This window comes from Sinocyclocheilus rhinocerous, unplaced genomic scaffold (assembly GCF_001515625.1).
Source record: "Sinocyclocheilus rhinocerous isolate Xijiao unplaced genomic scaffold, SAMN03320098_v1.1 scaffold1115, whole genome shotgun sequence".
In the NCBI taxonomy this organism is placed as follows: domain Eukaryota; kingdom Metazoa; phylum Chordata; class Actinopteri; order Cypriniformes; family Cyprinidae; genus Sinocyclocheilus; species Sinocyclocheilus rhinocerous.
In genome coordinates this window covers 930,622-944,498 of record NW_015658514.1, presented here as the reverse complement: position 1 = coordinate 944,498, position 13,877 = coordinate 930,622, and the positions used below count along the sequence as shown (strand labels likewise).

General features: G+C 40.8%; 2 protein-coding genes across 2 annotated transcripts in view; one reads left to right on the top strand and one right to left on the bottom strand.

Moving 5' to 3' along the window:
- The window catches only part of LOC107722408 (muscarinic acetylcholine receptor M4-like), a 24,254-nt gene extending 15,728 nt beyond the window's left edge, over positions 1–8,526 (top strand). Inside the window, exon 2 of the mRNA XM_016530766.1 lies at positions 4,228–8,526. Coding sequence (XP_016386252.1) covers positions 4,228–5,714 — 1,487 coding nt within the window. The 3' untranslated portion in view covers positions 5,715–8,526. The remainder of the gene's footprint in view (positions 1–4,227) is intronic.
- LOC107722350 (midkine-B-like) overlaps positions 8,383–13,877 on the bottom strand; it is a 7,105-nt gene continuing 1,610 nt past the window's right edge. Inside the window, exons 2-5 of the mRNA XM_016530677.1 lie at positions 10,091–10,173; positions 8,989–9,156; positions 8,603–8,803; positions 8,383–8,414 (exon numbers count right to left, since the gene is read on the bottom strand). Of these exons, the coding sequence (XP_016386163.1) occupies positions 8,383–8,414; positions 8,603–8,803; positions 8,989–9,156; positions 10,091–10,172 (483 nt within the window). The 5' untranslated portion in view covers position 10,173. The remainder of the gene's footprint in view (positions 8,415–8,602; positions 8,804–8,988; positions 9,157–10,090; positions 10,174–13,877) is intronic.

The window sequence follows — 13,877 nt, the reverse complement described above, 5'->3', positions numbered from 1 at the left end:
TTACACAGACCTATGGAAAGAAAGAAATATCATTGAATGTAAAGCACACACCAAGAAAATGCAGCCATCAGAGAGAGTGATTCGTCTTGACATTGAATATCTCATTATACATTCGCTTTGAGGACGACTGTGTCTCAGACTGTTTGTGTAAACAGATTTCATTTTTGAATGCTAGGCATTCTACTGGTATTATTCCGTTTATGAATTCTGATTCCAACTGTGAGATTTTTAATGACAAACTGCCAGATCAGATCAGAGGAAGCCAGGCAGAAAAGTCAAGCTTTCAACCGAAGCTGATCTTACAGAGATGTGGTGGAGCTTTTCAACTGGCCATACGTGCAGGACTTGTGTATGTGAGCGAGCCTCACACCCTGCCTCTGGTTCTGCGATGCATGCGTGTGATGTGTGCAACAGAGCATGTGCATGTGTGTTGTGTGTGGTGTGATGAGATTCTGCCCTTTTTTGACACATTGTGCTGCTGTTGTCTGAGAAATAGCTTCTGTCTGCACTTTTACTGTACTGACAGTAGAACAGATAAGGATCAATATTATTATGATTAACAAAACTGCAATGCAAACGAAATGAATGAATTTTTGTTAACAAACATATTTACAGTTAACAGGCTCCAAATCCATGGTATATTATAAAACCTTGTGCAGCACATCTGCATTACACAAGAAAAGAAGTAGGGCTAGATGACAATAACACTTGAATTTGCTGAGATTTTTTTCATTAAATGATACTAATCAGTGCATTAACTTTGGCTGCCTTAAAATACTCAAATTAAAATGAAAACTAAATAAACTGAAGTTTAAAAACTATAAACTAAACTAAAATAGAAATTAAAAAAGAATAAAATATACTAACCCTGGCTCTAGGGCTGCACAATTAATCGAATTTCTAATCGCGATTACAATTACGGATGTCACAATTATGTAATCGTTCAAAGCGGCAATTAATCGTTCAAAGTCCACTTATGTTATTCTGTGTGCTTAAGATCTGTTTTTTTTTTCTTTCTACAAGTTATCTTAAGGGTTTTTCCATTGTTTTAATTTTAGTTTTAATATGACATTATAATACCATGCATATTTTAACTTTTTTTATTTAAAGAAGAAACCAATCCAATGAATAGATGCCATTTGAGGCTTAATACTATAGAAAAGCAATAAAGGTTTTTCAGTTTGAGGGTATTCAGCTTGTTTATTTTCATCTAAAAATATGGCATGCGGTTGCTTCAAAGAGTGATATAACATCATTCAATGTAAATTGTGATAATCGTAATTAATAATTGCAATTACAATTTCAAGAGAATAATCGATAATTGTGATTTTTGTCATAATCGTGCAGCCCTACCTGGCTCTGTAGCAGCATGACACACTTAGTCAGTCCTCAGCTGTTCTGCTTCACTGGAGTATTGGGGTTTTAGGGGTTGGGGTTTGCGTACAGTCAAATTGTACAAGAAAGCTCAATAAAACAGTCCTGGAGAGCTTTCTCCCACGGTGATATCAGATGAATATTCTTGATTCATATTTAATGAGGCTTGGCACTTATCTTTCCGCTCTGCTCGAATCCACAGTTGAGTAATTGCTGATTCATATTTGATAAGGGGTAAAGAATCCTAGCTCTCCCTGAATCACCTGCACCCGAGGGGAAAATACAGAGCCAGACCCAAACTATATCAACTTTCTAATGAGTGAGTGAGTGAAGTGACGTGTGGCTAAGTATGGTGACCCATACTCAGAATTTGTGCTCTGCATTGTGCACACACACAGTAGTGAACACACACACACACACTGTGAACACACACCCGGAGCAGTGGGCAGCTATATTGCTGCAGTTGGGGGTTCAGTGCCTTGCTTAAGGGTCTCACCTCAGTCGTGGTATTGAAGGTGGAAGAGAGTGCTGGTTATTCACTCCCCCACCGACAATTCCTGCCGGACCTGAGACTCGAGCCCACAACCTTCGGGTTACAAGTCTGACTGTCTAACCATTAGGCCACGACTGCCCAGGTACTGAATGCACACGAGGAGGAGAGAATGTGTGACTGTTTGGCAGAAGCTTTCAAAAGGAATAGGATATGTGGTGTCTGGCCGTCCAGAGTGTGGCAGCGCTTTGATGCCTGCTGATGATCAGTCAGGTGCTTTTAAGAGAGAATAAAGATAAAGAGAGGGGCTGGGTCGGGGTCCTTCCTCTGGTGGGAAACTGATTTCAGATCGAATAGTAATAAAGATTTTTTATGTCTTTACTCATCAAGAGTAGTTTAAAGCATTTAATAATTTAGGGAGGCAGACTTCGCAAGTCTTTAGCCGTGTTTATTCATGGTGATGGGTTGTAGTTTCTCTGGTTATCCAGAAGATGGCAACCTTCAAAAGATATGACAGAAACAACTCTCTAGAATTTTAAAAGGGCAATGGTAAAGAGAGTCAAACACTTAAAGATATTTGCGTTCATTGCTTTACTGTATTTTGGGCATTTAGTGAGTCGCCTTAAACAGGTTTTTGCACATTAATACTTTCAGTATGAACAGAACAGCTTCTCAGTGTACATGAAGGTTATGGCGATAGATGATTCATAACCTGAAAGCAAAACCTTCTCACAATTATGCATTCAAAAGAATTGCTATGTTTTTTATGTATGTTTTTTACTTGCCTTTTTCTTGCCTTTCGTAAAGTTTAGCATGCATCATGACGAAACTTGTAGAAATGCAACCCACGTTCACATTCACAATGGCTTGCCAAAACCCTCAATATTTTATAAAACAAGATCCTTACTTTAATATGTGTGATAAAGAAGCAATATAAATATTCATTTTATGGACTGTGTGCAAATAGTAAATGAGTGTACAGAGGTGTGGATTCACAGGCTTGAGATGGTTATTTTTTCTCAACACTAAGGTTCTCAGGGTTCCATGTCAAATAATTGTCTTGAATTGTTCCTGAGCAGCTCAGATCATTAGGAAGCCCAGGGGGTCAGTTGAATTTAACGACAGGGCAGCTTTCAAGACAGGAGTCAAGCTTGTGTATCTGAATAAAACATGAGCATGTTATTAATCATGAGGATTTAATTAATCTTCTCTTCACCTGAGACTGCTCAGCCTAACGCCTGAATGCTTTCACACTGCCAGATTTCAACACAAAAAAGGTGTAGCTCAGTAATTATTTGGTAACATTTTAGAATAAGCTTCAATTAGTGCATTAGGTGTCATGAACTAACAATGAACAACAATTTTTACCCAATGTATTAATCTGAGTTAATGTTATTTTATAAATATATCATTATTTATTGTCAATTAATGTTTGTTCATAATGCATTCATGTTAATTTATAGAACATTAAATGTTAAAAGGGGTATTAACCAAAAGGTATAATACATTGTTTATACAATGTTTATATACAATATGTTTTTATGTTTTTAATATATTTTTGTTTACATACATATGTTTATTTCATTAACTAATTTTAATGAATTGAACCTTATTGTTACCAAATATTTCATAATAAATGACGGAAAACATCTGGTTTGTATTTAATAATAACACTGAACAAAACTCATTTTGCATAAATTAACATAAAAAATAAATATTTTTTACATTGTTTTTTGACCCTAATGACCATTCTTTGGTCAGATGTTAGTGCCAGAGGTTATATAGATGATGGAGTTTACACCGTTTTATATGAATCAAAGCATTTTGGTATTCTGTAGGAATTATTTAAAGACTGTCACTTAAATTCAGCAGAACACCAGACACTGTTCAAGAAGAAGAAATGTTTGAATTAATGTTTGATTCCAGGCTCCACAATCCAGCAAAACTGCAAGAAAAAAAAAGTAAATTAGACTTAGATGTATAGGGCTGTATGATTCATGATAACTGTAACAGCTCTAAGTGATTTCAGAGCTGTTGAATTACTTCTTGCCAACTGGGTCACATTCTACCAAACAAATGTACAAGAGTATCCCAAAGGATTTTCCTCACCGATTTATTTCTTTCCATATGGGCACGATTACAGAAGTCATGGAGAACTGGGTCTCTTCCTTTTAATATAAACAGCATATTTATATTTCAGGATGCAAATTAATGCTGTGCAGTAGTATGCATCATAATGAATGTCATGCTGTTCCTCCATATGCAAACACTGCCTGTATTTTTATCAGTCTATGATTTGTTTAAAGGATTGCATCCACACATTCTGAAATCATTTATTTATCTTTTGTGTGTGTATATTTCAGGCTCGTTGAGCAACGTATCCAGTGATGCCAACTTCAGTTGTGACAGCGGCAGCACCAATGGCTCATGTGCAGCGGTTGAGGCAGACGGCGACAGCCCCTACAAGACGGTGGAGATGGTCTTCATCGCACTGGTCACAGGATCCCTCAGTTTTGTCACCGTTGTGGGCAACATCCTCGTCATGCTCTCAATAAAGGTCAATCGACATCTCCAGACCGTCAACAACTACTTCCTCTTCAGCCTGGCCTGTGCAGATCTCATCATCGGTGTGTTCTCCATGAACCTTTACACCGTCTACATCATCAAGGGCTACTGGCCGCTCGGCCCTGTTGTGTGTGACCTGTGGCTCGCGCTGGATTACGTGGTCAGCAACGCTTCTGTCATGAACCTGTTAATCATCAGCTTCGACCGATACTTCTGTGTGACCAAACCCCTGAGTTATCCCACACGCAGAACCACCAAGATGGCCGGCCTCATGATCGCCTCCGCCTGGATCCTGTCTTTCATCCTGTGGGCTCCCGCTATCCTGTTCTGGCAGTTCATCGTCGGAGAACGGACCGTAGCGCCTGGCGAATGTTACATCCAGTTCCTTTCCAACCCCGCGGTCACGTTCGGCACGGCCATCGCTGCGTTCTACCTGCCAGTGGTCATCATGACGGTGCTTTATGTGCACATCTCTCTGGCCAGCCGCAGCCGTGTGTCCAAGCAGAAGCCTGAGGCCAAGAAGGAGAAGAAAGGCCCGAAGTCTAGTGGCCTACTCAAGAGTCACATCTTAAAGCAGAACAACAACAACCAGTCTCCTCCTAAGCCAAGCCTGGATACCTGTTCTACGGTGGACACCATGAAGAACGGCAAACTAGACGAGTCTGTGGTGTCCGCTAAAGCCGACTCCTGCGTGCAGCCGGAGGAGAAGGAGAGCTCGAATGAGTCCAGCACGGCCAGCATAGCACCTAAAGAGCCTAAAGAACGAGCGAACAGTGAGGCGACTTCAGAGGCCGGTCTGACACCCGCTCCGGCAGCCGCCCCTAAAGTCAACCCTCAATCCAAATGGTCCAAGATCAAGATAGTCACCAAACAAGCAGGAGACGAGTGCATCACAGCCATCGAGATCGTCCCACCGAACAGTACCGGCGAGAGGCGCTCCATCCCCGTGAGCCGTCCCCGCACGGTGGTGCGCAAGTTTGCCAGCATCGCCCGCAGCCAGGTGAAGAGGAAAAGGCAGATGGCGGCACGAGAGAAGAAAGTGACAAAGACAATCTTCGCCATCCTGCTGGCCTTTATTATCACATGGACGCCATACAATGTGATGGTTTTAATCAGCACGTTCTGCCATTCGTGCGTTCCAGACACAGTCTGGGCCATTGGCTACTGGCTCTGCTACGTCAACAGCACCATCAACCCTGCTTGCTATGCACTCTGTAACGCCACCTTCAAAAAGACCTTCAAAAACCTGCTCATGTGCCAGTATAAGAACATCGGCACCAGATGAACTAAGGGAAGAAGCAGCCAGCGGAGATGGAGGGTATGATATGCAAGGTACAATGGCTGTCCCGGCTCTTCTGGCCCTGATACCTTTGAAACTTTGGAAGGCACTGTGCAGTACATTGTGAGGCTTCATAGTCCAATAATGCTGAAACAGTGTGTCATAACCAAAAGTTTATGTTTTAAGGAATCAGTGTTTACAAGAAGATGATGGAACAATGGACAAGAGACTGAATCACTGAAGAAATCAAGCTGAGGTCATGAAGCAAATGACTTTTCCAGTAATCTGATCATTGCTGCACTGCTAAGACCACTGGAATTTTGCAGTACAGTAATGTGAAGATGACATTGCTTTAGAGAGGACATTCATGGCTCATTATTCCCAAAAGTGAAGAGAGAGAATCGCAGCAAATATAACCCAAAAGAGACTTGATGAACAGGATTTTATTGATTCACTTAAATTCCCAGTACAGCACAAATGGTATCAATCAAGTCCGTTTGGTTAGTATTAACACTGTTTCTGACCCAGACTTCTGTGACAGGATGCAGATTCGTCATACAGAGGTGAAGAAGATGTGATTGGAGAACGTATCCCAACCAGAACCGATAACATATGGAAAAGCTTCCTGTTTGACTGTCCCAGAAAGCAAAGTTCTCCCGAGTGAGATTCAGTTTCCTATACTTGCACCTTCCACTTTCCAAATGAAGGAAGTCATAAGATTGAAGCTGCTTGCTGACCACAACAGCTGTGTAGTCCATTACATTCAGAGCGACAAATTCAGGGCATGTGGTTCAGCTTTGGGAGAAGTTAGTCATCATTATCCTCAGCGTGATCCTCTTGAGGTTCTGGAATAGGTCAAAATTCAAAAGGATCTCCTCAATGGATTGGGATAAGCATTATAGACTTTAAATGGGATGAGACAATCTATACTGAGCTGAGAAATGTCAAATGTCACTGTAAAGGTTTGATCTTGCAGAGGTGTGTAAATATGTTTGGTTATGATGAATATATGCTCTTGAAAGTATTATTGCTTCCCTGCATTTGATGTCTGGATGTTTGTGTTCCTCTTGTATTTAGTTGGTGATCTTTGTGTGATTTTACAGATTAAATATTAAATGTATTGTTGTCTGTATGCAAAACTGTTGAAACCATTTATAATTTGTGAGATACTTCGGGGGGAAAAAAACCAGGAGAAGACTAGTACATTTATTTAACCGGTTTATAAGATGTTCAATTTCAAGCATTTAATTTAAATTCGGGGATTGTCCGTAAATTTGAGAAATGGAAAATTGGTTTTATTTCCCCTGTAAAACACAATGTTGATTTAGTAGATACCCACTTCATAATATCGTTTTCTCATGGTGCAATATAATTTCGCCTAGTTTGTATTTAAATACACAGTTTGTAACTGATGAAACTGCAGCATGTAAACCAGAAGAAATGATCTCCCACAGTTTGTTTGAGAACATGTGGTCAGAATTAGCACAGAGGGAGAAATGTGTTGATGTGTTAGGGCTCATGTTGTTACATTATTCACAAGCTGCCAGTTTCAGCAATTACAGACTTTAAAGCATTAAACCAAAGAGGTCGTGGCGCTCTGGTCTGTTATTAGGCCTGGTCTGCAAGAGAGGTTATTCATTCATTAGCATCATGTTAAGATGCAGAGACTTACCTCTCTAACGTCTTGGGTTTGGTTTCATGTTTCTACCTCATATATACACATCAAATTTCCATTCATAGCATCTGTATCTCCAAACCAGCCCTGAATCTCTTTTTAATGAGCAGTAAAGACAGACTATTAATACTAAGTGACTATTGTGCCATTGACAAAGAAATTAAAACCAGATTTCCATTTTTCTGAATGTTTTCAAATTGCCAATTGCTTTGGTCTTCTTCTGATACATGAACTGTGTTGAAGTAGGCTGTTCACTACAAATCTTACTCATTCGAAGATGTGCTTTTATAAAAAGTATCCCCAACTGTGATGCAAACTCTAAGAAGGCTTCACATTGGAATATCGTTATCTCTAAGAGAGTTATGAAACTATAACTCCTTTTGTAACTGTACTAAAGAAATTCAATCATGCAATCCGATCGGTTACTAAATATTGTTCTTCTGCAATTCTGAAAAAAGCAAAGGTCAAACCTTTGAATCTATTAGATGACCAATACAGCAAAATGACTTTGCCCATCATGCTCTCTCCTTTCGGCCACTTCAAATGTTTATAAAATGTAAATTATTATAGGGATTAATAAATACATCCCCCATTTAACTGTACCTGCTGAAGGGCAGTCAATGTTTATTACCCCAGTGAAGCTGATGGAATGAACACACTGTAATTATTGACTTATCTACCACTGCCCTTAAAGAGCCAGTGTACATAAGAGTGTATGCTTCTTTTTCTATTGCATAAAGCTTAATAAAGATCTTAAGCGCACTGACCAGGAGGAGAGGAGAATGCTTATTCTTTACATATTCATAAACACACATATTGGTTTGCATAATGAGAAATTTGGAGGGCTCAAGTGTCTTTAATAATGAACTGTCATCACTCATTTACCTTTAGCTAACACTACATATAACACACAACGCTCAGTAACAAAACATTACTGTCTTTCTTAAATGCTTATAAAACAGGTTTGCACAAGAGGGAACGGTCTCCTCTCTGTGCAGTTTAATGCTGGTAACCCTCTGTCACCCTTAGGTCTGTTAGTAACAGTCAAGTCAAAAGGAAAAGTAACAGTATTGGGGTATTTTCGCTTTTACATAAACTACACCTTTTATAGAAAAAGAGAAATCATTTATTTCAAACAACACTTCTCAGCATTTCATTACACCAAATACACAAAATAATGTTCTTTTTAGCAACATCATATGACCCCTATAAAAAAAACTTAAAAATGTCAGTTTTGGGTTTGGTGTTGAAGGTGTACCTTTGGGTTTGTTTTTGACCTTGGTGGTGCAGGGTTTGGACACAGAGATGGTTTGCTGACAGTCGACGTTGAAGAGAGCCTTTACCAGAGTGCCAGTGCGGCTCTTTGTGCTTGTGGCTGCGTCACACTCGCCCCAGTTTCCAAACTTATACTTGCAGTCGGCTGCATGAAATGAGTTACAATTTAGTATGTAAGATAATATGAAATGCACAGAACAAACAGAAATACACAGCAGCACAAAAGCACTAAATATAACAATTAAATGCCAGAAATAATAGTGATGGCTAAATATAAGAAGAAACTGTGAGAAGTTAGAAAATTTCAGCTGATTGACCAGTCTTACTCACCTCCAAAGTCTTTCTTCCAGTTGCAGGGCACTCTGCATTTGACTTTCTTGGTCTGCTCATTGCAGGTGCCTTCCCTCGTGCCTGCTCCACAGTCCCCGTTATTGGCCACACAACTGCCATAGCGCCATTCCGCACAGTCCGAACCACCCTTACCTCCTTTATTCTTCTCTGTCACATGACACACAGGCAGCGTTATTTCTTTTCTCCCCTTCAGCCAAGTATCCCAGAAACTCATGCAAAACTGCTTAGGTTAAAAAGCAACAAATTTTCAGTGATATGTCAGTATTTGCTTAAAGGGATAGTTCACCCAAAACTGAAAAGATATTTTGAAAAATGTTGGTAACCAAATAGTAGCTGGTTGCTACTGGCTTCCATATTCCATACTATGGAAATCAACGGCTACCAGCAACTGTTTGATTACTAACATTTTTCAAAATATTTTCTTTTACATTCAACAGAAGAAAGAAACTCTTGGAACAACTTGAGGGTGAGTACATGATGACAATTTTCGTTTTTTGGGTGAACTGTCCCTTTAAGGCAGGAATACACTAACATTAAATGACTTTTAAAATCAGAACAGATTTTAAAACACTAGGCATCACACTTGTCACATATGTAAATGGTTACAGAAGAAAAAAACTGGGCAACATACAGCAAACATTTGAAAATCACACACCACCAGACTTGCAAGCCGATCCTAACACAACAAACGTGCCCCTCTTTTATAGAAGCAGCACAATGAATGAAAATATGGTTTCTAAAACTGGCTCAAAATATCATGTTTGGATAGCAAATAGAAATAACATGTTTGAAATCCATCAACTGGATGAAATCACAGTCAGAAGCTAAAAATTGGAGTCTGTGCCCATCATACACTATATGCAATTTTCTATAAAATGCCCAAAACTTGTAGACTGGCTCAGACTTTCAGCAACTAGCGCTGACTTGTCCATACTGCAAATTGGGGCAAAATCTGTTCAAAAGTAGTGTATTCCAGCCTTAAGATTCAAAGTGAGAAATCACAGGATATAATTCTATATGAGAGCTGAACTAATGGAAGAAATGAAAGAGAGGAGAGATGGTCTCTTGCAATATTTTATACCTTTCTTGTTTTTCCCAGCCTCTGTGGTCACGATCATTAAGGCCACCAGCACCACGATGAGGGTGGAAAACAGGCCACGCATTCTGAAAAACACACACAATCATCAGCTGCTGCAGAGCAAAATTGCAGTTTTCAGTAACTGAACAATTTCTGTCATAAGTACTGTTATCAAAGGGCAGGACAGTAATCGAGCCATCTATGCTGAGGCGTTACTTCACCCTTTTAATATTTCAAATTCCCAATTAGAGATGAATGAATGGAGCTGATAAGGGTGATCATTCAGAATGATTAATTAGAACTTCACTGACTGAATTCAACGGACTGGCATTAAAATGTCGCAGACTTGGCTCGTGCAAACACAAAAGGTCATAATGCTGAAGGACTGCATGATTCTCTGCTATCACTACCATCAGATTATAATGTAACAACAGCGCTTAATTTCTCCAGCCGCCCACAGAAATGGCACACAAACACATCACACAGAAGTATGATGTAACAGCTACTGAAATGGGAGAATACATGGTGAATTATGATAATATGACGTTCTTGGCACCGAAAGCACCGCCACTGTACAAGCTTGTTGCTTTGATTCAGGAAACATAAACATCCAAAACGACACAAGAACATTCGCAACCCTGACTAACATCCATTCACACTCAAAAGAAAGAGACTTGACGTGTGTCTTTGAACGTGTCCTTCTGTCCTGCTGGTATCGGCTCCAGAGACTCACAGTCCTCACATCTGCGTTCTCTCTCTGTCTCTGCTCAACTGTGTATAAATGGTGTAAATGAATAAATCTCTTTTGCTCTTCTGCTTCTCAACATGTCAGCATTAAAAACGAAAAAAAAAAACAAGACCCCACAGCGCTGACAACGGTGGGACGTTTATTTTCATTAACACCGTGAATGGTAGGTGCAAAATTTTTTAATTTTTTTTCTGAGAAAAGAACCTTTTTCAATCTCACATTTATTTGCCTGGATCATCTCAAATGAGGGTTTCTCCATGTACACAGATCTGCTTATATGGGTTTTGTGTTTGTTACTCTGGCTGCGTGAGCGCGCTCTTTAGCTCTGCTTGTGATCTCCATGGCGATGATTCGCCCGCGTGCTGTGAGATAGTAGGAGCGTATTGTCTGAAGAGAATGGAATCATTGCCGCGGGACGCCATTCTTCCGGAACGCTCCGTGGATATGAAGGCAAGAGGACTGAAGCAGCAGCTCACGCAGAGACGTGCACTCACATATGGACCCACACAGATTACAGAAGAACGCACATTCACACATCAGCCAGCTTCCCACAGACACATTTACTAACAACTCAGCACCATTGTCAGTGTGAGAGTGACTTTTTTGTCAATAAGACGACATCCTGGTTCAGAGTTCTGTTAGCAGGAAAAGCAATTAACGGTAACAAAAGCTGATCTCCTGTTGAAAGAGAGGACGGTCTCTGTAAGTCGCAAGACTCAAAGCAGCCAGAATTAGCCGGACTGATGAAAAGCAGTATTGTACGGTCTTTGAGGATAATTAAGCATCTATTAGGTCCAAACAAGTCTCTTGTTCTGACTATACCACTTTCCATTCACTGCAGTCGAAGTGTCCGTCCTTCCATTCATTTGCTCAATCACATTGACTGTTTTGCTCCGGAGGGCCTATCGGATCACATGTTTTCTAGCTGCTCTGGTTCCCGTCGTGGTTGAGCAACACAAACTCCTGTCCCAGCACAAACGCCGTCCCTCATCACTCAGGCGCCAGACCTTTATAGGTCACCATAAGCAGAGGCAGTAAAAATGCTTTCTACCTCAGTTTTTCCCCTCCATCTCTCACTCTTAGACACTAAATGCTCTTCTAAAGCCGTTTATAAAATATTCTGTTGACCCAGTAAATCCTGCACCTCCCTCCAAACAGTAATTAAGTGTCAGCCGCTCAGCGGAGCGTGACTAACCTCTCTCAGAAAAACACAAATCTTGAGCACCCCAACCCCCATTTTCCTGGCCCAAAAATGTCTTCACCCCCTCTCCGGGTCCAAAAAATTCCCCCTCCTCACCTTTTTTCTCTGACCTTTCTCCGAAATCTCTCATCAGGCAGTCTTCTTTGTGGGATATGTGTGTGTGTGTGTGTGAATGATGGGGAGGGGATGTTCCAGACATCCTAACGAGGCTGTTCTGACCCGCTGGGTCCTCACACACACACACACACACACTCTGAGGGTAGAAAGCCCTTTAAAAGCCCCATTTCTCTCACAGAAACACACGCTCTTTGAGGGCCTTACTCACTCATCATACGCCATGGGGCTTCCATTATCACAAGCGCAGAGGAATGCGGGACCGCTGGACACACACGGTTTCTCTTCTCTCCCCTCCTCTGGTCCTCTCTCCTCCCCTCACATCTTTTCAGAGCGTTCCAGCACCCAGCGCTCGAGTGTGCGAGTCCCTCGCCGCGCAACCAGCTGGACTTCAAACTCATTTCCATAGCAGAGAAAACAACACAAAGCTCTGACCCACTTCACTCATAGTCAAGACATATGGCACAGTTTCACGCTTATCAGTGTCACTTTTCAATTACAGATTTCCATTTGGAGTCTTTCCTTTCAGCAACTCTTAAACTCTATTACAAGCGCTGCGTTTTTCTGTAAAGACTATATTAAACGGAGGTGCTTTCATTAAGTCTGAAGCAAAGCAGGCCCTTAAGGCTGAGCTGGTACTGTGCGTTAGTCTTGAGACACAGTGCAGAGGGAGTTCAAGTCAGCACTGGCTTTATCAGTCATCTAAACCGCAGAGAGACAGACTGACAGACAGACACGGGGGAGGAGAGAGGCGTCTGGAGACAGTGTTCAAACCAAAAACAGCTGTTTAAGTTCACTTCAGCACAAGATTTACTCAAACACAGGTCTGAGGCTAGCAGTCATAAATCATTGTGAGTCTCCCATCATTCTTTCTGATGGGCGTGTGCAGCTGGGTGATGTCCACACACACACACACACACACACATACACACACACACAAAGGCTGTCACCAGTCCAGTGCTGTGAAGCATTAGGTAAGTGTTACACCAAATGCTTTCCGACAGAAACTGACCAGCATAGCACTGGAGGCCTGTGAATCTGAGGGTTCAGAGTTAGTGAGGCACACACACAAAAATTAACATCTGTGCTCCTTAAAGAGAAATCAGTGACTGAGACATGTTATATACACACCCTGAGGACATACACTCATACATCCAGAAGCTGAGTTAAAAGCATATCTTTACTATGCAGAGGGCAAGAGAGCTTTGTAATATCGCTCTGAAACACACTCCATTTCTCCTCTGTAGTAATGTGAAATAAGCCCTTAAATGCATATGAATCTTGCTTGGCTAACAAAACATGAGTAGTGTCTTATATAAATAATAACTTATCTATGTATAATACGCCGATAACCGTGATCATTTTGGTCACTATAATCGTGATAAGAAATTTTCATACCGTTACATCCCTAATACTCATTTGTGCTCACTGCCCAGAATTATTCATATGAACTGGTTAACATTAAAGTGAACAGTTTTCTTCTCTCAATTACAGTCTGTTTTATTTTATCTGATCACTGTGTTTTTACCCAAAGAATCTCTCTGTCTCTGCTATATGCTCACACCAAAACAGGGCAGAGGACAAAAGGTTGAATGTTTACAACTTTGCTGAAGTGCTGTGAAGTGGTATAGCTCCAAATATGTAATCCCTTCAATAAAACTGCATTTTTCTTATTCCTACTCTGGGATGAAAAGGCCTTGAAAGTGTCTAAAGAAAGCGAAATGAAG